Source organism: Polyodon spathula, chromosome 2 (assembly GCF_017654505.1).
Source record: "Polyodon spathula isolate WHYD16114869_AA chromosome 2, ASM1765450v1, whole genome shotgun sequence".
Classification (NCBI taxonomy): domain Eukaryota; kingdom Metazoa; phylum Chordata; class Actinopteri; order Acipenseriformes; family Polyodontidae; genus Polyodon; species Polyodon spathula.
The window spans coordinates 2,848,382-2,874,557 of NC_054535.1; the positions used below are offsets into that span (position 1 = coordinate 2,848,382).

Sequence of the window (26,176 nt, forward strand, 5' to 3'; positions counted from 1 at the left end):
GGACATTGAGCTGAGAAAGTTTGGGAACCCCTGCTGTATGGCACAGCTTGTGATAGGGGACGTTTTATTATTTATAACATATATAACTTTAAGCACTCTGTTTAGAAGAAAATGATTGTTTGGATGTTTTGTGTTACAGTGAAGGCAACGTGCCTGCAAATGTGGCTGTATTTATTTTCATTAAAAAGAAATCTCTTCCAAAACTTTTTTAGGAGACTTGCTTAAGGCAATTATGATTGTCATCATTTTACTTGTTCACTAATTTATGTATTTGTTTTTACAGTTCATTATTGAAGATATGAAACAGCAACAAACCAACAAACACAGTAACTTACACAGGGAAGATCAGCACATCACCATCGAGGAATTGTGGAAATGCTGGAAATCTTCAGAAGGTTGGTCTAAACAAAGTTCCTATTTAAAAAAAAAAAAAAAAAAAAAAAAAATGTTTAGGTTGAAATGATCTTAGTAAGATTTACATTTTGCACTGTCAGCACAAAGGTAATAAAAGGGCAGATCTACCAGCTACTGTATAGTAGGTTAATAGCACTGTTAGGAAGAAGATTAACAATAAAACACACTTTCTGTAAGCAGAGTTCTAACTAAGTAACTAAAATTCTTGAGTGAAAAAAACATATACAATTGCTGTATTTGTATACTAAACATAGAATCAATGAAAATAAATTAAAAACCCATTTCAATTGAACATGTTTTGCACATTTAGCAGCAGTTAATTAAAAGAAAAGACACAGCATATAGATGAACATTGCTACAAATAATATATATATATATATATATATATATATATATATATATATATATATATATATATATATATATATATATATACAGTGCCTTGCAAAAGTATTCAGACCCCTGACCAATTCTCTCATATTGCCGAATTACAAATGGTACATTGAAATTTTGTTCTGTTTGATATTTTATTTTTAAACACTGAAACTCAGAATCAATTATTGTAAGGTGACATTGGTTTTATGTTGGGAAATATTTTTAAGAAAAATAAAAAACTGAAATATCTTGCTTGCATAAGTATTCAACCCCTGTGCTGTGGAAGCTCCCAGTTTGCACCGATGAAAGAAATTGCCCTAATGAGGGCACAGTTACCTTACCATTGGCCTCCACCTGTGAACCATTAAAGTTGCTGTCACATTTTCTGGATAAAAACCCCACTGTTGAAGGATCATTGGTAAGGTTGTGAATCTGAAGGAAAATGAAGACCAAAGAGCATTCTACAGAAGTTAGAGATAAAGTAATACAAATGCATAGATTAGGGAAAGGGTACAAAATAATATCCAAGTGTTTGGATATCTCAGTGAGCACAGTTGGATCAGTAATCAGGAAGTGAAAGCTGCATCACACCACCCAGGCACTGCCAAGAAAAGGCCGTCCCTCAAAACTCAGTGCTCAGACAAGAAGGAGACTTGTGAGAGAAGCCACAGAGAGGCCAACAATCACTTTGAATGAGCCACAGAGTTCAGTGGCTGGGAGTAGAGTAATGGTGCACCAGTCAACCATATCAAGAGCTCTGCATAACACTGGCCTGTATGGGAGGGTGGCAAGAAAGAAGCCGTTACTCAAAAAGTACCATCTGAAAGCACGTCTGGAGTTTGCCAGAAAGCATGAGAGTGACCCAGCTGCGATGTGGGAAAAGGTTTTTTGGTCAGATGAGACCAAGATAGAGCTTTTTGGCTAAAACTCAAAGCGCTATGTGTGGCGCAAACCTAACACTACCCATGCCTCAAGACACACCATCTCTACAGTGAAGTATGATGGTGGCAGCATCATGCTGTGGGAATGCTTCTCATCAGCAGGGACTGGGCATCTTGTTACAATTGAAGGAAGAATGGATGGAGCAAAATACAGGAAAATACTGCAAGAGAATCTGCTTCAGTCCACTAAAAAACTGAAGCTTGGGAGGAAATTCATCTTTCAGCAGGACAATGATCCCAAGCACAAGGCCAAAACAACATTGGAGTGGCTCAAGAACAAAAAGGTGAATGTCCTGCAGTGGCCCAGTCAAAGTCCTGATTTCAATCCCATTGAGAATCTGTGGCACTATTTGAAAATTGCGATCCACAAGCGTCGTCCAACCAACCTGAACAACCTGGAGCAAATCTGCCAAGAAGAATGGGCCAAAATCACTCCGACACTGTGTGCAAAGCTGGTACATACTTACCCCAAAAGACTTAAAGCTGTTATTGCAGCAAAAGGTGGCTCTACCAAATATTAACGTGTGGGGGTTGAATACTTATGCAAGCAAGATATTTCAGTTTTTTATTTTTCTTGAAAATATTTCCCAACATAAAACAAATGTCACCTTACAATAATTGATTCTGAGTTTCAGTGTTTAAAATATAGAACAGAACGAAATTTCAATGTACCATTTGTAATTCAGTAATGTGAGAGAATTGGTCAGGGGTCTGAATACTTTTGCAAGGCATTATAAGTATGTATGTATGTATGTATGTATGTATGTATATATATATATATATATATATATATATATATATATATATATATATATATATATATATATATATATATAAAAATAACATTGCTATATTAATGCTGAGGTTTTATTGTACGAGGTATGCTTTTTGTTCAGAACTCACATTAAAAAAAATAATGCATTTTCAATTAGTACGTGGTGTAGAAAATGAAAAAGTGATGGTCTTAATAAGCTCAATCTCTAAATGGTAATACTTGTAACAAGAGTAGAGTTATTTTGTAAAAGGCATTAAACACTTATTTCATCCAGATGCAATTTACTTGAGGGAGTTTAATGTAAGACGTAATAATGTTTTCATTGCATGTATGGATGGATGTTTCTGTTTTGTGTTTTGGATGAAAGGAGTCTGACTCTATTAACCCTTTAATGTGGATACTGCTACAACTTAATTACCCCAAACTTTCCAGCACTTCCTCTCTGAAATGTGCAGTTTTGAAATAAGCACATGTTCAAGCAAACATTTGTTTTAAGGTACAGTAGTCTTGAACTTCATTGGTCACGTCACCTGGAGAGTGAAATTGTCCCCGTCCATGCTTACAATATTGACTGTCATATTTTGCAACCAGTAACATCCTCCCTCTGACCCCAAAAAACTGTTGAGCTGAAATGAACTAAGAAGTGCAACAATAACAGGCTTTAAGAAAGGCAAGGAATGCAAACGGGACATTCTTCCCATATATAGTACACAGTAGCATGTTTTAAATTAAGAGGCATGTTTTCTTTCAAAGTTGCATATTATTTTGAGGCCGCCTGCATGTGGTGAATGGAAGCGCATGAGTTTTTTGAATTTTGTCAGCTGCAACCTACTTTAAGGAATCTGTTTCCTGCCTTTTAAGTCAATATGGTTTCTGACATTTTAAATGCACTATTTTAAAAGACAATAGGATATTAGCAGTCCTGATGAAGGTCTGCTTTTTTACCACTCAATAATTCTGTACAAAATGATCTTTTAATGACAACGCAGGAACAATAGAACGGTACTTTGTTAAACCACATTGGTGGTATTAGCGCATGGCTGTAGAGTGATACCACACTGCTAACCCTATCACCGTGCTACTGCTTTATACCTACACATTTTCTGGACTGTTATAAATTGTGCTAAGGTTGCTTTATGGTAATGTACTGCTATTTAAATGGTAGACTCGTAATATTTGTAATACCATGAATAGCAGGAGGGCTGGCTCAACAGAATATCATTTTGAAAGCAATTGTCAGAATGTCATGTAGAGAAACATGCAATACAACGACAAGAACTAATATATTGACTGTTATCATAATCGTTTTGTCAGTACAAACTGTAACTGGAAGGCTTGAAATAACATTCCTCTTCTACACTGTGTCAAACAACAGAAGTTGTGTGAGAGCGAGTTGGAAGCCTTTCTTCAACTAGTTGTTTGTTCTGTACGTCTTCAATTGGCACGCGAGGTACACTCTTTCACCATGAGACTGGGTCCACTGTACATGTCAACTTATTATAAATCATGTTATCATTTTAAAAAACACAATACGATGCTGGTTAGCATTGTCGTCAGTTTACAGTCAACAGTAAGTAAAATGTAGTGGAATGTTGTGAGAGCTGGTTTTCTGATTGGCCAAGACTGCCCTCATGATTTTATAATGAAAATAATACTTGCTCAGTACTATAAAAACACTACTTATTTGACTACCGAGTGATTGGAGCACAACGAGAGACGGTAGCCTTGACCAGTTATGTAGTTTATGCAAATACATTTAAATTAGTGTTAAAAAATGTGGAATAATGATGTGCACTGCTCTCTAGTAAATACTAGAGTGCAAGTCTGCTTATCTTACTGTTGATTCCTCCACGGTTGAAACACACATACCTTGAAGTTATCAAAGACAGTGCTCCTAACTGAGCTCTTATCTGTCATGGATGATCCATGCATTTAGGTCCACACTTAAATTGTTCATATTTTTCTCAATAATATTTCCAACAAATCCTTTTAATGTTTTATTGTTCTTTTAACAGTTGCAAGATTTACTGGAAGTGCACAAGCTATAGTCTTTTATCACAGAAATTGCTCACAACTATAATAGACAGTTGTTTGATGGTTAATCTGCTGCAGTCATTTCTTTTTTTGAAAGTGTTTACACAGCTTCTGGTGTTCACAGAATTGGTATGCTATTCTTGGTATTTGATCACTTACTCCCCCAGAAATGTTTGCTTTAAAGCATTATCATAAATGGAAACTGCTTAATTCCAGCTCACTGAGTCAAGTGCTGGAGTGCTGGTGCAATTGCTGCCATAATGTGTTTGAACTGTGTACCTATGCTGTCAAGGACCAGCTCGGAAATATATTTAATGCAATAAATACAACTACAGTAAATAGAGTTGTAAAGTTTGTATCTACTGTAGATTTGTGTAGTGAGTGAGGCTGTTTAAGTTTGGGTTCACAATATTAGACCACAACTATAAAGTTGTGTTTTTACTAGTGTGTGTTCTTGCTTTGTTGTAAATTAGTAGGAATATGTATGGTACAGTAATTATTTGCATAAAGATAATGTTAAACCGATACAGTAGAACTTAACTGCCTCTAATAAACACATTGGTGTCTGTTTTAAATTATCTTAACCCTCCTTCCCTTCTCTGTTCTAAACAATGCACAGCGCAGGGTTTTGTTAGAAAGGATCCTGACAGGAGAAAGTCATTATTAGCAGGCATGTGTGCAGTTCACTGGAAAGGTTCATTCATTCCTTTTTGAACTGGGCTCGAAGCACACTCTTTCCTCTGTTTCAAACATTATCATTTATGAACTGGACTCGAAGCACACTATTCCCTCTGTTTCTGTTTGATAGTCAGTGGCAGTATACGTGTGTGCGAGACACTGGCAGTGTGTGTGTGTGTGTGTGTGTGTGTGTGTGTGTGTGTGTGTGTGTGTGTGTGTGAGAGTGTCACTGGCAGTATGTGTGTGTGTGAGAGTCACTGGCAGTGTGTGTTTGTGAGTCACTGGCAGTATATGTGTGTGTGAGAGAGAGAGTCACTGGCAGTATGTGTGTGTGAGCGTCACTGTTAGTATATGTGTGTGTGTGAGAGTCACTGGCAGTATATGTGTGTGAGTGTCACTGTTGGTATATGTGTGTGTGTGTGTGTGAGAGTCACTGGCAGTATATGTGAGAGAGTCATTGGCAGTGTGTGTGTGAGAGAGAGACAGAGACAGAGGCAATATATGTATGTGTGAGTCCCTGGCAGTATATATGTGTGTGTGTTTGAGAGTCACCGGCAGTATATGTGAGCGAGTTATTGGCAGTGTGGGTGTGTGTATGAGAGAGAGTGTCACTGACAGTATGTATGTGTGTGTGAGAGAGAGAGAGTCACTGGCAGTGTGTGTGTCTGTGTGTGAGAGAGAGTCACTGGCTCTGTGTGTGTGTGAGAGAGAGTGTCACTGGCAATGTGTGTGTGTGTGAAAGAATCGCTGGCAGTATATATGTGTGTGTGTGTGTGTGTGTGTGAGAGAGTCCCTGGCAGTGTGTGTGTGAGAGTCACTGGCAGTATATATGTGTCTGTGTGAGAGAGAGAGTCACTAGCAGTATATATGTGTCTGTGTGTGTGTGAGAGTCACTGGCAGTGTGTGTGTATGAGAGAGAGAGTCACTAGCAGTATATATGTGTCTGTGTGTGTGAGAGAGTCACTGGCAGTATATGTGTGTGTGAGAGTCACTGGCAGTGTGTGTGTGTGAGAGAGAAATAGTCACTGGCAGTATATATGTGTGTGTGAGAGAGAGAGAGAGAGAGAGAGAGAGAGAGAGAGAGAGAGAGAGAGAGAGTCACTAGCAGTATATATGTGTCTGTGTGTGTGAGAGAGAGAGAGCCCCTGGCAGTGTGTGTGTGAGTTACTGGCAGTATATGTGTGTAAGTATCACTGTTAGTATATGTGTGTGTGTGAGAGTGTCACTGACAGTATGAGAGTGTATGTGTGTGTGTGTGTGAGAGAGAGAGAGTCACTGGTAGTATATGTGTGTGTGTGTTAGAGAGAGAGTCACTGGCAGTGTGTGTGTGTCTGTGAGAGAGTGTCACTGGCAGTGTGTGTGTCTGTGTGAGAGAGAGTCGCTGGCTGTGTGTGTGTGTGTGTGTGAGAGAGAGAGAGAGAGAGAGAGAGAGAGAGAGAGAGAGAGAGAGAGGACTCACAGTGTGACCGTCTGTATATAACACACACAGGTGTCAAGCTGTGTGTGAGTGTGTGTGTGTGAGAGAGAGAGAGTGAGAGAGAGAGAGAGAGAGAGAGAGAGAGAGAGAGAGTGTCACTGGCAGTATATATATGTGTGTGTGTGTGTGAGAGTCACTGGCAGTGTGTGTGTGTGTGTGAGAGAGTCACTGGCTGTGTGTGTGTGTGAGAGAGAGAGAGTGTCACTGGCAGTATATATGTGTGTGTGAGTCACTGGCAGTGTGTGTGAGAGAGAGTGTCACTGGCAGTATATGTGTGTGTGTGTGAGAGTCACTGGTAGTATGTTTGTGTGAGAGAGTGTCACTGGCAGTATGTGTGTGTGTGTGTGAGAGTCACTGGCAGTATGTGTGTGAGAGAGAGTGTCACTGGCAGTGTGTGTGTGTGTGAGAGAGTCACTGGCAGTGTGTGTGTGTGTGAGAGAGAGTGTCACTGGCAGTATATGTGTGTGTGAGAGAGAGTCACTGGCAGTGTGTGTGTGTGTGAGAGAGTCACTGGCAGTATATGTGTGTGTGTGAGAGTCACTGGCAGTATGTGTGTGAGAGAGAGTGTCACTGGCAGTATATGTGTGTGTGTGTGAGAGTCACTGGCAGTGTGTATGTGAGAGAGAGTGTCACTGGCAGTATATATGTGTGTGTGTGTGAGAGTCACTGGCAGTATGTGTGTGTGAGAGAGTGTCACTGGCAGTATATGTGTGTGTGAGAGTCACTGGCAGTGTGTTTGTGTGAGAGAGAGTGTCACTGGCAGTATATGTGTGTGTGAGAGTCACTGGCAGTGTGTATGAGAGAGAGAGTGTCACTGGCAGTATATGTGTGTGTGAGAGAGAGTCACTGTGTGTGTGTGTGTGAGAGAGAGTGTCACTGGCAGTATATATGTGTGTGTGAGAGAGAGTCACTGGCAGTATATGTGTGTGTGTGCAGTGTGTGTGAGAGAGAGTGTCACTGGCAGTATATATGTGTGTGTGAGAGAGTCACTGGTAGTATATGTGTGTGTGAGAGTCACTGGCAGTGTGTGTGAGAGAGAGTGTCACTGGCAGTATATATGTGTGTGTGAGAGTCACTGGTAGTATATGTGTGTGTGAGAGTCACTGGCAGTGTGTATGTGAGAGAGAGTGTCACTGGCAGTATATGTGTGTGTGAGAGAGAGTCACTGGCAGTATATATGTGTGTGAGAGAGAGTCACTAGCAGTATATATGTGTCTGTGTGTGAGAGAGAGTCACTGGCAGTATATATGTGTGTGTGAGAGCCACTGGCAGTATATGTGTGTGAGGGAGTGAGTCACTGGCAGTGTGTCTGTGTGTGTGTGTGAGTCACTGGCAGTATATTTGTGTGTGTGTGTGAGTGTGTCACTGGCAGTGTGTGTGTCTCTGTGTGTGAGAGAGTCACTGGCAGTGTGTGTGTCTCTTTGTGAGACTGTCTCACTGGCATTGTGTGTGTGTGTGTGAGAGAGAGAGAGAGTTTCTGGCACTATGTGTGAGAGAGTCATTGGCAGTATATGTGTGTGTGTGTGTGAGTCACTGGGAGAGAGAGAGAGAGAGAGAGAGAGAGAGAGAGAGAGAGAGAGTGAGTGAGTCAGAGAGAGAGTCAGAGTATATGTGTGTGAGAGTCACTGGCAGTATATATTCCAGGTTGGGAGAATGTGACAAGCAGCAGCATGATGTATTTCTGCCAATAGGAGTCAGAGTTGCTTTTTTAGATGACTAGTTGTTAGAGCAATATATCGTTCAACGATTAGAGGCACATATGTGTTTATTGAATGTAACATGACTAGGATTTCAGCTATTCTGTGTGTTTTTACCAACAAGTACTACTCGCCTTTTAGAGCTACATATTTGTTCATTGAATATAACACTATGTAATTATTCAAAACAGTATTTGTGAATAGGGCCCAATGCTTCAAGACTAGAAATAACCAAGATTATTATTTAATGGCCCCTACTGAGTCTGCACCTGTTGTTGTTTTAACTTTTTGAAGAAGCTTGAGAAATGTGTATTATAACTATGTTAGAACCTTGAGCAACAGGAATTCAGTAATAATGCCAGTGTTCTGTTTCTCTTGGTGTCCTTCTTGCACAATGCTTGATGAATTAGTCAGTTGGCAACAAATTACACCCTGGGCTGAAATGCAATAATGCATTCCTAAATTGCTTCCAATCATGATAAGATATCCTCTTTTGGAGCCCATACAAGACTTGATTGAACACAAAGGCTGCTATTCTCTGCTTCTAAGTAACTTTCCAAAACTAACTGCTTCACTGTGCTCAAGGACTGAAGGTTTCCAGCAGCAGTCAGGCTTTGGTACTATATTTCAGGAAATACAGTGAAGAGAATAAAGTAGGAAAGTTGATTCCAGGCTATTAGGTAAGATATTCATTTAATAAGTGTCGTTCACCCAAGTACCCTCCCAAATATGTGAATTATATACATATATAATATATATTATATAATATATATAGAATATATATATATATATATATATATATATATATATATATATATATATATATATATATATATATATATATATATATATATATATATGTGTGTGTGTATATATGTATATATATATATATATATATATATATATATATATATCTATGTGTATATATGTGTGTATATATATGTATATATATATATATATATATATATATATATATATATATATATATATATATATATATATGTGTGTGTGTGTATATGTAAATAATGTTTTAAATATATAAATTAATATAATTTGTTTTATTTTGTACAAAGCTGTTATGATTAACTGTAGTTGGGGAAGAAAGTTTCACATCAGGACCCTTAAAAAAAGGGAGGTGGGGTATCCCATTCAAACTGATCAAAGTTTACAATGTTTGCTAATTTTCTTTTTAGTGTAAAACGGAAACATAACTTATTTGAATCTATAACAAATGTGACCCTTTTTCTTTCAGTACACAACTGGACATTGGAAGACACAGTGCAGTGGGTGGTTGACTTCGTTGAGCTGCCTCAGTACGAGATGAATTTTAGAGATTATAAAGTCAATGGTAACACCCTGCCACGGTAAGTCACTTGTGTAGAGCATGCCAGCTCATCTTACACTAAACACACAAACACAAGGCTTAGTAAGAGCACTTCCACATCATAATGGGTGCTTACCTTGATGTATTATGCATTTGTGACAATTACTATTTTAAAACAGTCTAATTTTATTTTCTAAGTTAGTTTGAGTAAAATGAGTCGAATAAAATTCTAACATGTACCTAAAAATAATTTTACCCCCGATTTTCTTCTCAATTACCGCGGCCTTGCCTGTGCTCCACTGACTGTATGACTCGCCCTGCGCACCGCGCGGCCTTGCCTGTGCTCCACTGACTGTATGCCTCGCCCTGCGCACCGCGCGGCCTTGCCTGTGCTCCACTGACTGCATGACTTGCCCTGCGCATCGCGCGGCCTTGCCTGTGCTCCACTGACTGTATAACTCGCCCTGCGCATCGCGCGGCCTTGCCTGTGCTCCACTGACTGTATAACTCGCCCTGCGCACCACGCGGCCTTGCCTGTGCTCCACTGACTGTATGACTCTCCCTGCGCACCGCGCGGCCTTGCCTGTGCTCCACTGACTGTGTGACTCGCCCTGCGCACCACTCGGCCTTGTCTTTTTACCAAGTGAGCCACTCGGGAACCCAGTATCACTTACATTTTTATGTGAAATTACAAAGGGTGTTTTTCACTTTATTATACTTTAACTAATTTTGTGTTTACAGCTGTAGCAGAGGATTAACTTGAGAAAACGCTTTATATAGATTTTGCATCTACTGTCTAGCAGTCAGAAAAGCTGCATCCAAGTTTCTCTCTGTTTGGTTTTACTAAAGTGAATGAATATTGTGAAAAATGACATATACCTTGACCCAACAGTGCCGACTGCTGGTAATGGAAGAAATTAACATAGTGCTGCGAAAGCTTACAGAAGAAACAAATGAGTTATAAACTGAATCGAACACACTAGGCTATACACTTCGAGCTGGCTGGAATATCACAAATACTCAATTCCTAACACAGTTATTTAAATTACCCTAAGGAACCCCAAATATAGTTTTCTTCTAATAGTAAACATTATGTAAGGGTAAAAAATTAGAATTATCTGTCGATTTTTGTCTTTTAATAAAACTGCTGACAGTTGCAGACTGTTGTAATTACTTTTCAGTGAAAACTAAAAGTGAATTTCAAACAGAAATTTATGGCAATTCATTAATAAGGTTGTCTCCATGTATAGAAGTTATGATACCCTGTCATTTTCATCTCTTAAAAACAGTTTGTACAATTTTGTGCATGTCAGGGCTGGATTAAAGCAATGACAAAGTATGTATAATTGTCTTCTACTTAGGAAAAGTGAGGTCTGTTAAAAGAAAAGCAATCGAAAATGACTCATCAGTAGTTTTTGAACACTGTCACCTAAGTGACACAACAAAATTGGATTCCTGCATTTCTACAGCTGTATTGTGATACTTTGCCCTACAAGTAACCCTAGTTTGATACAGTTTTGATCTAGAGAATGGCTGTTAAATAAATAAATATAGATAGATAGATAGCCTTTAGTGTGCTCTTGATTTATCTGTTTGTTCTGATTTGCATGATCTCACAGCTTTATTATTTGTAGAACTAAAATGTTATCCTAGACTTCTCTTGTTTGGGGAATTGTTTGCTATCCCTTCAAAGTATCAATGCGGTTTCCTCTGGTATTTTTCGATGTTTCAAAAAACAGCACCAGTGATAGTTGTATTGTTCTTATTTTTGATTCAGTAGATGTTTATTTAACAAGAAATGACAGAACCAGCAATATATGCTGCTTTTATAGAAAGACTTTATTTAAACATTAGAAATGTCAAATATTTTACCTGGTTTGAAGAGTGCTGTTTGTCAAGATATGTGTCCCAGTGAAAAATGCTCAGTTGTGCTATTTTATATCTTGAAAATTGGACAATAAAACAATTCCTGTATTTATTTAATGCAATCAGAAACATACATCAGCCACATGTTGCTCATTATGTATTGACTGAATGTAAAATTTATATTATCAAAACATAATAAAAACAAGCAGTAACTCTATTTTGAGGCATTTGCAAAATTAATTTTCAGAATAAAAAAATGTAACTGTATAAAAAAAATGTGTTGCAGAACCAGTTATTTTACTGAGTACTTTTTCAAATAATTTTACTCTAACCTCAAATTATCTCTATATTACACGCCTGGCTTAAAGGCAAGATAGGCTATTGCTTTTAGAAACTCTTGATGAAGTTCTAGACACTTGCATCAAGCATGCAGTACATTCCAAGTAGGAGAAATGAAATGTGTTCATTGATTTTGTTTGTTGTTATAGGATCGCTGCTAATGAACCTGCGTTTATGACGTCCCAGTTGAAAATCGTGGATCAGCGCCACAAGCAGAAACTAAATCTCAAGGCCCTGGATGCTGTGTTATTTGGACCCCCTCTTCGTTAGTATATTGGTTTATTGATTTATTTCAGAAACTAGTCAATTTGTATGCTAGAGATAAGGCAGTTAATTGTTTCAATAAAGCAACAATGTAGCATGAGTGCTCATGCCTGCTGTGGTAGCCTACATTAAAAACATCACATGTTTCTCTTGAGATACACTTTCATTTAGTGTCTTCAAATAGTGTATTTTGTCTTCAGTCAGCGTTCAATACAGCAGACTGGTTTCAAACAGCCTCATGCTGTAGGGCTGACACATGGAAAAAAAAGGGCCTATGGATGACTTGCTTTGCACACTGAATACTGAGAGAAGTACTAAAGTGAAGTAACCCATATCCTTATAGAATACACAGTGCAGCTCCAGTTGTGTTTCACAAAACTGCTTTGTTGATAGGGAATGGTTACTTTCTTCACTTGTCTTGGGTGCTAACCTGTCAGTTAGATGCCAAAAACACTGAGCATGTGAGACTGCTTTTTATCAGGAGTTGCATTTGGCAATGCCAGAGTTTATCAGTATCAAAGACAATGGTATATCTTAATCTGTGCTGAAAACTTTTAGCCAGAGCTGTGGGCTACAGTATGTTTCAACCAGAGCCACTTGCTGGTACGGGGCATTAAATATTTACACTATATTTTAAATAAATAAATAAAAATTCTGAAACTACTTATATGCTCTGACATATAAACAGGAATCACTTTATCAAAAGGGGATGAAGTCTTATGAAATAACATTCTTTATTCTAGTGATTCTTCTGTAAACTTCAAGAGCTGAAATCGTTTTACAACACTTTTTTATTTTGAAAAACAATGGCTCACCTTTGGCTCTCCTGATGGGGCTGCCTTCGAAACTGCTTAAATATAAATACATCAGGTTGTGCCTTGATTCCCTCATTGACATCTGACAGACTTGCCTTCTTGTAGAGGCAGGAAACACTACTTATGGCAGACTGCTTATGCTGACAGTATATATGACTATTATACTGTATATTAGGAAAGCAGAACATTCCCACTTTTTTTTTGGTTTTAAGCTCAAGACTATTTATGCAACCTTATATATACTATATTTATTTGATAGAGCTTCGAAAGAATGATGTGGCTACTTAGCACATTACTAATGACACACCTCTATAGGACAGTGTGCTTTTGTGGACCAAACATTGCATCATTGTAATGCCTTGGTTCCAAACGTCACTTCTGTATAGTATAAGTGAATTCTATGGATGCATAATGTTTCTTGACCATTTTTTTTTTTTTTTTGCATTTAAGTAAGACTCACTCATTTATTTTTATTCAATAACTTGCTTACAAAACAGTTTTCCCCTCCTCACATGTGTTGCTTCATTGTGATTGGCTACAATGTGCAGTGGCAGTGAGTAAGAACAAAATAATCGCTGTGGAGAGCGATAAGGGAAAGTTGCCTTGTTAGAGCCCCTGTCTCTTCACAGCAGTGTGGACACTCACATTGAAATGCATGGGGAGCACATTCTATTTTGGTTTTATTCCGCTCGCCTCTCCTCACCTCGCTCTAGTCGTGTATGAGTAAATCCGCCTATATACTCAAAACTAAGTCAAAATGTGCAGAGATATTGACATTGGATCTGTTTACTGGTTTGAGTTGAAGTTTATGTCCTATAATGTTTGAGTAGCCTGCAGTTTTGAGCTGAGTTACTGTAAAATACACTTTGTAAATAAAAATAAAAATAATCTTCTGATTTTGTCTATTAAGGTCCTCACCACAACTGGCTGAAGGATTTTGTCCTGATGATTTCTATTATTATTGGCGTTGGAGGCTGCTGGTTTGCTTACGTTCAAAATAAATCCTCCAAGGAACACATTTCAAAAATGATGAAAGATTTAGAAAGCCTCCAAAGCGCAGAGCAGAGCCTTCAAGAGCTACAGGAACGGTAAGCAGGTTTAAATCAAGCATGCAGTTCCATCCAAAATGTTTGAATAGGGTTCATTAGTGCACAGTAGAGTGTGTTTTCAAAAAACATTGTATTACTAGCATTGGTTTTAACAAGTCCTGCTTTTACTCCATATTACTGCATAATGACACTAAGAAACCATAGTAGCAACCAAACATCATTTATAAGCTTTCTTTGTGACACTGTTTTCTTAATTTGGTCAATTTTGTAGACTTGAAAAAGCCCAGGAAGAGAACCGAACCGTTGCTGTGGAGAAGCAAAATCTAGAGCAAAAGATGAAAGATGAGATTAGCGATGCCAAGAGGGAAGCGCATCGTTTGCGAGTGCTGCGGGAGGGGGCAGAGTGCGAGCTGAGTCGGCTCAAGTATGCAGAAGAGGAGCTGGTTCAGGTACAGTAGGCTCCGATTGCAGCGAGCATGAACTGTACAGATTGTGCTGCAGCACATTATAACAGTGCTTTTATTAGGGTGACTAATAGTTAAAGTTGTAAAACTGCTACAATTGAGCAACCCATAGAAAACCACAACCTGATATTATCCAGTCCTGTGCTTCCAGAAAACCTACAAAATAACCGAAGCTACGAATTCACATTTTTGGTCACACCTTTTTTTAAAAAAAAAAAAAAGGTTGTGTTTTTAAAATGTTCTTAGTGCTATAAAAACTGGACCGTCAGTATGAATTCTAATGTTTAAGTCACTTTAGCAGCTTGCAAACATGTCCTCCTTGCACTGATAGTTTTATTAACAATAATAAAAAATAGGAGTAGAAAACACGTTTCTTCTTAGACTAACCATGCAGACAATCATACCATTTACACGCAGTACGGTATGACATTGTTGAAGTGCAGTGATTGTGAAAGTACATTAGAACTTTACACTTGCTATAAGAACAAAATGTGGAATACAAAAAAAAAGTAACATTAAGAAAATGAATGTTTTAATAGATAAATAATGATCTCTTTAAATTTATAAATGGTCTTAAAACAATTGTTATTATTTTTAATGAGTCCTGCTTTTACTCCATATTACTGCCTAATGACTTGGCTTATGATATATGGCATCCTGACAGTGAGGATTTATTTCGATCTCCTTTCTGTTGTTCAGTGAGTACACGCTGTTAGTGCAGGCATTGGAACACGTGTTATAAATAAATGCATGGTGGAGCTTGCATCCAGCTGATAAGTGTTACAGCCACAGTAAGCCGACGGCAGGGTTCATGTTCAAATATTGAAAGACTGCGTTATCAAATGTCAGAAAATATTTCTCTGTGTGCTGCTGTCCCCACTTTGGGACTGTGGTGTACATTTTCTGATAGTCATTGTAACATAAATCTTTAAGATATCTCGAGACACACCTTTATGTATTTGAATACAATATCAAGACACACCTTTATGTATAAACAGTATTTTACTATAAATGATCTAGGGTGTTCCTACTATATCTTCCTATGTCGCCATCAAAACTACATTCATATGAATATATATTTTACAGTAATCATTGAATTATGGCTGTAAATTTGATTAATTGATTTGGCATATGATTTAATGTTTAGACAATATTGAACTTTGGTTCAATTCAGTGTTATCTTTAGTGCTGTTCAACAGTCAGAATCAAAACAAACAAATCTTGTTGAAAGTAATACCTTTATTATAAAAGGTTATATTAGATTGTAATAATTTGTTTCCAATGTATAATAAACTATTATAATAAGTATGTTTAAGAAAAAATAACCATATATTCAGTTGAAATTAGGATTCTAAATATATTCAGCATTTAGCAATGCATTCATATATTTTATCATATAAATTCAACATAGGTTAATGCCATTACTTCATACTCAATTTAAACAGAATTAAGTCATACAGTAGATTTATGCACCATGGAAATTCGTAAGTTGTTTAGCTACGAGTACTTAAGTGAAGAAAGTGGAGAGTCTCGCTATGTAGAATTACTGTATATAGCTTTCTCCTTGTAGTTAAAAGTTGAGATCTTCAGTTTGTAGTCCTCTCCACAGTTAAAAGATTTTGAAGAAAAACAAGATGGCGATTTTAGGACTCCCTGTCCCACGATGCAATGAAGTCACACAAAAAGTGGTTTCCTCTTCCTGTGTGTTAGAAGAGTTCTTATCAACATATTTCTCATCATTATTTCAGTAATTGGCTGTTTTGAATGCAAACAGGATGATATAACTTCAAAAGAAAATACCTTCCCATCTTCATTCAAACAAAGCATTGTAAATCACAGAAGATGCATTGAGTTAGAAATACGCTTTTGTGAAATTACTTTTTTTTCCTAGGTTTTGTTTTAGGACCATGTGCAATAAAAAAATTCAGCTACAGCTAATTTACATTGATAGTCCCACAAACTGACAACTACAAATACAATGATAATAACAATAAAGTTTAAAAAAAGAATACTAAAATAAAATACAATCAAAAAACAGTAAAATACAGTAAAAGAAAGTCAACAAATGGAGGGGGACTAGACGTGGTCACAAACTTGTCCTGTTTTAGCCCTTTTTTCAATTCTGTTAAACTTTTATAGTCTGATATGTTTTTCATGGTCTGGATCCAGAACATGGCACCCTTGATTGAGCAAGCTGTTCAATGTGTTGAACATTTTTACTTAATAATCACAATTAAATTTTCTTGATGTGATTTCACACAATGCGGTGCCAAATTAAACCATAAAAGTCCCATATTCGTCATTTGTTCAATGATAAATGACTTCATTTTTTGTGATTTAAATAAGGCTTTTAATATACTACATCTTCAATGTTTGTAAATTTACAATTATAACAGTTAACATTTAATGTCAAACTGAACCATCTCCATTGTCCACCAGATGGCAGGATTACTTTATTTTTGACCAGATTTTGTATGGAATACACATTATGCAGACATCAAGTCTGTCTTTAGGGAGATAGGAATTTACATCATCCTGTTATCAGTTGCAAGATGCAAGGTGCAAATAAAATATGTGAAGCTTGGTACTTAGTTCTGATAACAATCTGCATTTGTTTAAAAAGGTTCTTCCTGGCTGGTCTTCACAGCAGGTGATTTAGCTTAACAAATGGTACTCTAGTCCGAGATGAGTTTTTCCAGACTTCTTGTCAGAGTGGTTTTAGGATTAAAAATTCAATGGGCATATTATCATTTAAGCAAACATAAACTGTACTTTCTACCTTACATGATGATGTTTCCCTATGGCGTAAACGTGTTTATCTTGACTCATTGTTAGGTCCGCATGGCACTGAAGAAGGCAGAGTTTGAAATGCATGGGAATTGGTCAGTTCCTGAGGCTTTGCAGAAGTGGCTGCAGATGACGCATGAGGTGGAGGTGCAATACTATAATATCAAGAAACAGAATGCTGAGCTGCAGTTAGCCATCGCCAAGGAGGAGGTAAACCAGCGGCCTTTACGACACTGTTTTATAAGAGTCTTATTCCATCTGAAATGTTTTGGTGTGCATTGGGATCAATATAATAAGATACCTGTAAACCCGAACACCACTTATTTAAACCCCTGCCTATAGGAAATGAATGAATGTCTTACCTAGAAGCTGTACTGCACAACACCTGTGTAGCGTTTAGGCAGGTCCTCTGCATTGCACGTTGCAGCTTCAACAGGTTGACTTACTCTAGAATTCCTTATTAAAACATTTCACAAAACATTTGACTATATACAGGGTGATTAGAAAGTTTACCACATCAACGCACCATATTCATGTGGTAAACTTACTTTCTAGTCACTGTATAAACGACACCTTGTGTAGGGGAAAATAACGACATTCCCCCTTGCAACTGTTTGTTTTGCTGTCATCAAAAAAGAGACTTGTGTGTTGCATAAAATAAGCACATATTTGGTTCCGCAGTATCTCCATTGTGGTTTTAAAAATAGATGTATCGTATCACAGCGGGCAACACATTTAAGCTGATAAGGCACACACTCTGGGACTCACACAGAGGAGTGCACTTAATGGTTTTTGTTGTCTTTGCAGATGAAAGGCGTTGAAAGACTTAACCTCTCCCCCTTCCTGGCATTATGTTTGTGGTGTGCCTTTTCAGTTTTCTACACCACTGGCATGACATGTCTTTGTTAATTCCTTTTTAGGCAGAGAAGATCAAAAAGAAGAGGAGCTCTGTCTTTGGCACACTACATGTTGCCCACAGCTCCTCTCTGGATGAGGTTGACCACAAAATTCTTGAAGCAAAGTAAGTTTAGTAACTTTGCTTTTTTTGTCTTGGGTTTTTGGCCGCTACAGCCAATCAGCTGAAATGCTGAATGTGTAATTTTAGCACCTTTTCCTAAACCCTAAGATCTTTTATGTGACTTTTTTTTGCTTTCAGGAAAGCGTTGTCTGAAGTAACAGCTTGCTTGCGTGAGCGCCTCCACCGCTGGCAGCAGATTGAGAAGATCTGTGGCTTTCCTGTAGTTCACAACTCGGGGCTACCCACCCTGACAGCCACGCTCTACTCAGAACCCAGCTGGGTAGTCATGCCAAGAGTGTCCGTCCCTCCATATCCTATTGCTGGTGGAGTCGATGACTTAGACGAAGATACTCCTCCAATCATTCCACAGTTTCCCTGTACGTCCTCATCCAGGGAGTTGCATAGTTGTGATAGAGTAGCTAACGTGATTGGTTAGCACTGACACAGGCTATTCTATTGATGTCCTGGTAACCTGGGGTTACCAGCAATAAAACAACACTAACAACTAGGGGTGCACCGATAAGATTTTCTTGGCCAATGCCGATGGTTATCTACTCATATCCACCAATACTGATAATAAATAGACAGTACAGGTAAACTACTAGAACAAGACATATTTAAACTGTTTTATAATTATAAATGCTAAACAATTAACAGATATAATTTACTTGTATTTATGCATTTACTTCAGAAAATGAATACAAAGAATACATAGTATTATATTGTGTGCTTGTCAGCAATTTATACATTTGTTTTACAGCATAGTCACACAAGAATACGAATTTGCATTTGTACTAGTTAAAACACTTCTGTAGAAAAAATGTGACATTTTTCATAGCCAAACATTGCGTATTTATAACTTCGACCTATACTGTACAGCAGAAAAAATAATTAACCTACGCTATGTCAACTACAACAACGTTCGTTAAATTCTTATTTTAAGCATTCACTGTTTAAAAATGCAGCCCAACTTAAATTGTTCACTTAATCAAAAACAAAATGATGTCATGAAAATATCTGGTTACAAAATTCAGTCAAACGTGAATTTGTTACTAAACAAGACGACACAGTAATCAAGTCTAGCTTCAAAATGCTGCCTAATATACCCACAACCAATGCAGATTAAGATAAACAAACGGAGCAAAATAAACAAAAATTACAAAACATAATCGCCACTTAATGTTTAGAGAGCCCACAGCTTCTTGGAAGTTAGGGAGATTGTTGTCGTTGCTGCTCTAGTCTAGTTTTAAAAAAGTGCTTTATAGCTAAACTGTTTACGGTCAAGGATTTGATCAAGTGAGTTGCCAAAGAGAGAGAGACGGAGCAGAGAAATCACAGAGGCAGTTTTGTAACTAACCATGCTGTATTTGAATAATAATTTGCCCGGTTAATACTATTTTCTTACGAATGATGAATAGCTGTAGATTTATTACAGTTTTGTCAGCCTGAAACTAAGTACAAAGCTGAATGTTAGCCTGGTAACTGTACAGGCTACATGTACTATAAACTACTACTACTATTATTATTAATAATAATAATAATAATAATAATAATAATAATAATAATAATAATAATAATAATAATAATAATATAAAAAAGGATAATGTGTTAGTTACAAATAAATGTTTATTTAATTTTTTTTTTTTTTAAAGCATAATATTCTATTCGTAGTTCATTGTTGGATTTAATGTAGCATCTAGTGTGTTCTGCACACAGCTCACTATCCTATTGTTGTCTTCAGATATAAAAAAATAAAAATGAAAATCCAAACACTGCTGTTTTTGAGACATATTGACTGCATTTTGGAAGCACGTTGCACAGCACTGGGAAAATTAGTGTCTCAGTGGTTGTGTGTCATTAGTATGGTAAGTGTGCCTTACTATACTAATGACGCATAAATTTAGTGCTGGAAGAAATTCAAGCATGAATCTCAGTGTACATTATCGGCTAAAATAACAAAAACTGCCAATAGCAGTTCCTTATAACGGTACCATGCCGACAGGCTACCAATTATCGGTGCACCCCTACTAACAAGTTGAGTAAATGAATGAATTGAAATGTGTAGATGAACACTTTAGTTTGCTTTTCCTTTACTTCTAGCCATCGTTTGTTATGTGTTTATGCTATGCAAAATGGATAAGTTGCCCAATGCACATAGCTGTCTCCTAGCAAGTGAAGGCACCACTGTGTTCTGCATGCTGTAGTTTATTCTAGGAACATGTGACGGAGGCGCGTGAGATATCACTGCAAAGCGCCTGGCTGGAACTGGAACGCTGTCTGTTGAAGTGACCGAGTAATAGGCAACAAATGAAACTTTAGAAGCCGACTCATGTCACTTGAGCCTTAGTTTTGGTTTATTGTAGTTTCATATAGGAATGTGTGTTCAGGACATACGGTACAGCATTGGGTGCTTGACAACTACCTAAAAGGAAACAAAAGTCAAGTCATAATAACCGATAGTGAAGCACCATGGGGTCCAAATGGAGGGTTACATGTTACAAATAGGTCCAAGCCTGGCATTGTACACACTTTTAAATGCAGAAATACTGAAATTCGCATTTCTTAACCATATAATTGTAATGTTTCATTGAATGCTATGCCGGTTTTACTATAGATAATTTGAGTTGTGTTTGATTGTCTGGAAGACATGTGGTGCATACAGGCACACGTACAATGATAACAGGAAAAAGAACAATGAACCTGCCCTTCAGCAACATTCCTGAAGAATTATTAGACGTTCTCAGTAGTTACAGGAATTTTGATACTCTACTGAGCTTTCAATGTTGAATCACAATGGGGCATTTCAGCATTACCTATGTGCCTCCCAAGTGTGCAAGTCAGGGACAGCGGTCTAATTCAAGAGCAAACGTGACAGGAAAGGAGGCCTAAAAATAACTGCTCAAGCTATAAATAAGCTGTGTGCAGGTAAAGGTACCTTTTACTGTTACAGTATTACTGTTTTAAACTTGAATCTCTTGCCTAATAAAACATTATAACATAGCTACAGCTAATTGAAATAAGAGAAATATGAGAATTTAAACTTACTAAATGATGATTTCGAAAGTACTATTTGTCTATTAAAAAAGATCAGTAATGCTATGTGGAATTAATAGAACACTTAGCATATAAAATAAATACATTTCCATTCAAAGAGCTAGTATTTCAAGGAGAGTTCTGAAGCTACCTTCACATTAGAAAGTCGATGTCTTGCGTTGTGTAACCAACACTAGATAACCAATTGTATTTTCACCTTTACCCTATTTAGCTCCACTAATGAAGGTGGGATCATTAGCAAGAAGCAGTAGTCAGTGCCGCTCCCGATGCAGTGTAAAGAGCTCACCTCCACAGCCCCAGCCTACCCTGCTTTCCCCAGATCCGGATCTTCTGTCAATGGCTGGCTGTCCTCCAACTTACCGTACAGAGGAGGAAGAGGATGCTATCTATTTTAATGCAGAGAAAAAATGGTATGTAATGTATGTGAACAAATATGTGTCGTTCCTATTGTTTGCTATTTTATATATATATATATATATATATATATATATATATATATATATATATATATATATATATATATATATATATATATATATACACACACACACACATTAAAAGAAAATGAAGCATGCATGCTGTCATGGAAAGGCTCTGTTCCTGAGCTGGTTTGATGTTTACTTTATTAAGAGTACAGTTTCCACTCACACGTAGGGTCGTTAATAGTTAGACAGCATGAAATCGCTTATATATTTGTTTTTGCCTGCAGTTACTTTGTTACTGTGTTGGGTTAAGGTACTGGGGTTCTTTTTTAAAGCTATGTTACTGTTATTGAGTAAAGAGTTCTATAGGCCTTGAATGACCTCAGCCGTGGTTAGCTGTAAACACCAAATAAACAAACAAAAAGAAAAATTACACACATACACTGTACACACACAGGGTGACTAGAAAGTAAGTTTACCACATCAACGCATGGTGCATTGATGTGGTAAACTTACTTTCTAATAACCCTGTGTATATATTCGTAATTCAGATCTGTGGTAAGTGAATTCCTTTGTGCATCATAGTGACCTGTGCTTTTAGCAGATTTGTATATTTACTTGGAATGATATGCTACCCTTTTAAAACTGTTGCATTTGTTATTGCTTGTGAGAGAAGTTCCTCCACAGAGTAATCCTGACTCTGATGGTAGGATTGTAGAACCAAGTAATCTTAAAAACTCCTCAACGCTATGTGTTCTGTTACAGGGACTTGCAGGATACATGGTCAGATTGTGATTCTTTGAACTCTTCTATAGGAAGAAAACAGTTTGCAAGCACAGAAGTACAGGAAGTTCCTTCTCGAAAGACCTCCAGGGATGAGCTGTTTGATCAAGAGCTACATTTTACAGATTTGCCAACGTCCTTTGATCAGTCCAAAGGTTCACCTGACATCGAATCCAAAAGCATGGTCTACAGCCCTGCCAGTAAGATGGTCTACAATGGCATCTTGGAGAAGTCCTACAGTATGGGCCAGCTGTCCAGTGGGCTACCTGTCTCAGAAACCCGCTACCCTTCTCTTACCTCACTGAACATTGAAGGCAAAGTAGCGAAGGAACAGAAGATGCACAGTGTGTCTCAGGACTCCTGTGATGATGGTGACAAGACGAAGAAGTCATCCAAGTTAAAAAGCTTCTTTAAAAAGAAAAAGTAAGAACGCTTCAGGAAGGCTGTCATCAAAGCCAAAATCTGCCATTTCAGATATTTTAGTGGAATGTAGCTCTAATTCAGTGCCCTAGATTGGAAACCATTTGGAATGCCTCTTTATTCACTGATAGCCTCATAGTTAACTAACTTCAGAGGCCAAAGGTCATGCCAGCCATCACCTAGACATTGATGAAGTGTGGACTGTTTACTGTCACTTTTTGCGGATTTATTGTTTTTGGGTTGTTTTTTTTTAGTTAGAAAAAAGTTCTTGTTTACTGAAGCCTTGAGTTATCTTTGCACAGAGCTAAGAAGTTTCTGTACCTGACTAACTTACCTGCAGTTTGTTGCACTACCACTTTCCAGATGCAGAAGGTACCTCTGCAGGAATTAAATAATATATATATATATAATATATATATATATATAACCTCATATAGGTATATACATATATATATTCTAGAATGCTTACAGAGCTAATTTACAGAGTTCTAGTACAGGTTTGTATAAACACAGGATTTCTGTTGGTTGGGTTTCAGTAAGCAAGACTGTTTTTTATTGAAATAGAAAATAAAATCAATCCCTTTCATGTGCTTCAGATATAAAATGAGCCCTGCTGTTTAAAACTGTGTTCACAGGGCTTGGCTCTCACTGTGATTTATTGCAATTGAAGGCTGACTGGTATTTGAGTGAATAGCTGAACAAGGCTGCAATTTCCCTGTTTTTCTTGTACAGGTGGTAGAGTCTGGCCTGGCACACCTATTTTTTTTTAACTCATCATTGACTTGCTTAAAAAGAAACTAGTTTACAAAGGTTAAGAGTTTTAGAATATTTTGTGTGTGAATCATTGTACTGTAGAATAAATTAATAAATGGAGGCATTATGGCATCCGTGGTGTTTATTTTCCATTTCACAGAATATATTTTGTACCTTAAAGTTTTTATTTTATTTTATTTGTAAGGCTGTTGTTACTTCTGGTGGAGGGTGTGGTAGTTCCTTTTAAATGAAAGAACACACCCTTTGACACACGAGGCTATATTTTTAAGTTGTGTACCAACAATCTGGATTAAGGTTAGCATCCAGTGTGTACGAGTTAGTGCTTAATGCTTGCTTGTGGTAACCTCCTGTGATTATCTTTTCTTTTGTAAATTATCTCTCTGTCTTTGCAATACTGTCATTTTGGTAGATTGGACATCATTTTGCGTTGCAGTTGCTCTACTTTCTGAGAACAAAAGCAGGATGGGGCTCGATTATCAATGTGCCGGTCCGAAAAAATCACTTTCAAATCACTGAGACATGACTTCTTGTCATGAAGACATTTGCGAGTCTGGTCTTCAGGATCTGTGAACCGTTGTGTGACGTAGCCTACTGTATAATCTAAAGGGCGTATATGTGCATGTTTTTCTTCATGATAAATCGAGATAAACAGCTCGCAGACAATGAAATATGACTCAAATTACTCACTCCTTTCGCGTTTGCTTTTGTAACCAGGTGAAATGTTCCAGGCAGTAATACAATACAGTTGGATGCAATAAATAATTGATTTACGTTAAAATAACATGAGTTTAAAAGCACACCAGTTTTGCATAGTAGTTCTGCCAAGAGCAGGAAAATACGGTGCTTGTCTCCTAACCTGTCCACTGAGAACACCGGGTGTCTGCTGCAGTCAGCAAGAGATGATCTTGTGCTCAGCAGGTAATGTTGTGCGCACGGATACTAAGATATTAATTCACATCATATCCCTTTAGGAGTCCTGTGTTTTTTGTGTCTGAGTAGTGCAAATATGAAGGGAATGCCATAAAGTTAGACTAACACTTATATGTAGCCTATTTATTGCATAAATGCTTGCATACATATTGAATCAGATGCTATAGTAATGTGTATAATCTTGTTTAAATCTTCAAAACAAAAAATAAATACAAATGCTTTATGAATCAGGCCCATTTATAAAAATAAAAAAAATTCAAAAAACATCATCAGTTGTGAATCAGACCCATAGTACTGTTAGCACAGTTTAGGTTAAGGTTTCTTTGTTTAATCTTTGTTAATGTCCTTGTTTAGAATTGTCTAAGTAATTTCCTGTTAGATAAGGTGCAGTGCAGCCATATATTTTACACAACAGAGTTGTTGATATTAAATTCCCTTATATAAATTGGTTATTTTTAAATAAAAATACATTGAATTCTGTTCAGCTTTATTTGAAGGTGTTGTGAGCTCTTGGGATGGATCACTTACCTTTTCTCTTTTGTAATTTTCTATACTGTTAAGAACAGCAAGCTGGTCACACATTTCCATTGCCCCTATGGTCAGAGACATTGTTTTATAGATTTCCCAAAACAATCTTTATTCACAGAGCAGTGATTTCTTTTTTTGCATAATGCATTTAAACAAATTCCTGGTAAACTGAAGAATTTATTCAGGAAAATAATTGGTCTGTTGGGTACAGTACATGAACCATAGCTTCTGTTTGGGACGCACACCCAACTATAGCACACATACTCACACGCACAGTTATAGCACACATATGCGCACACACACACACACACACACACACAGCTATAGCACACATATGCACGCATATACACGCATGCACAGAAACACACCTATAGCACACATACACATGCACACACACCTATAGCACACATATGAATGCACGCACACACACACACCTATAGCACACACGCACGCACACATGTGAATGCAGGCACACACATACACACGCTCAAGCAGCTGACACAGTTTCAAAACAAGCCAATTTGTTGCTGGTGCACTGACTAAGAATAACAAACATTTATATTCATTGACAGCAGCTCCAATGTTAAATATGCCCTGTCCATATGTTTGCTTGTGTGGAGAGGAGCTTTGAAAAGAACAGAATGTAACACTTTCTTCAGTGACTGTTCTTTAAAAAAAAAAAAAAAAAAAAAAAAAAAAAAGTGAATAATTATTATTTTTATGGCATATGCAGGTTGGTAGGTTTACATACGCATCTAAACAGTGCCACTTGAACAGCACTATCAACCCACACTGATCATGCTGAGGTGTCAGGATGAAATCTGACTGCCTGCTAGAACAAACGCTGCTGTACTTCATGACGATTAACCAGTCCACTACAAATCAGTGGGTTACTGATGCCTTAAAAACTACACGTACTTCATGTGACCTGGTGATTAGAGCACTGGA

At 37.4% G+C, this 26,176-nt stretch overlaps 1 protein-coding gene across 2 annotated transcripts in view; it reads left to right on the forward strand.

The window, feature by feature from the left end:
* Positions 1-23,409, forward strand: part of stim2b (stromal interaction molecule 2b) — a 74,378-nt gene extending 50,969 nt beyond the window's left edge. Inside the window, exons 3-12 of one of the 2 annotated variants that reach the window (XM_041274432.1) lie at positions 284-395; positions 9,644-9,755; positions 12,070-12,185; positions 13,910-14,087; positions 14,320-14,497; positions 17,348-17,509; positions 18,220-18,320; positions 18,456-18,694; positions 21,583-21,781; positions 22,559-23,409. In XM_041274432.1, coding sequence (XP_041130366.1) covers positions 284-395; positions 9,644-9,755; positions 12,070-12,185; positions 13,910-14,087; positions 14,320-14,497; positions 17,348-17,509; positions 18,220-18,320; positions 18,456-18,694; positions 21,583-21,781; positions 22,559-23,003 — 1,842 coding nt within the window. In that variant the 3' untranslated portion in view covers positions 23,004-23,409. The remainder of the gene's footprint in view (positions 1-283; positions 396-9,643; positions 9,756-12,069; positions 12,186-13,909; positions 14,088-14,319; positions 14,498-17,347; positions 17,510-18,219; positions 18,321-18,455; positions 18,695-21,582; positions 21,782-22,558) is intronic. The other variant, XM_041274440.1, reaches the window with a different exon arrangement.
* The last annotated feature ends 2,767 nt before the right edge of the window (positions 23,410-26,176 follow it).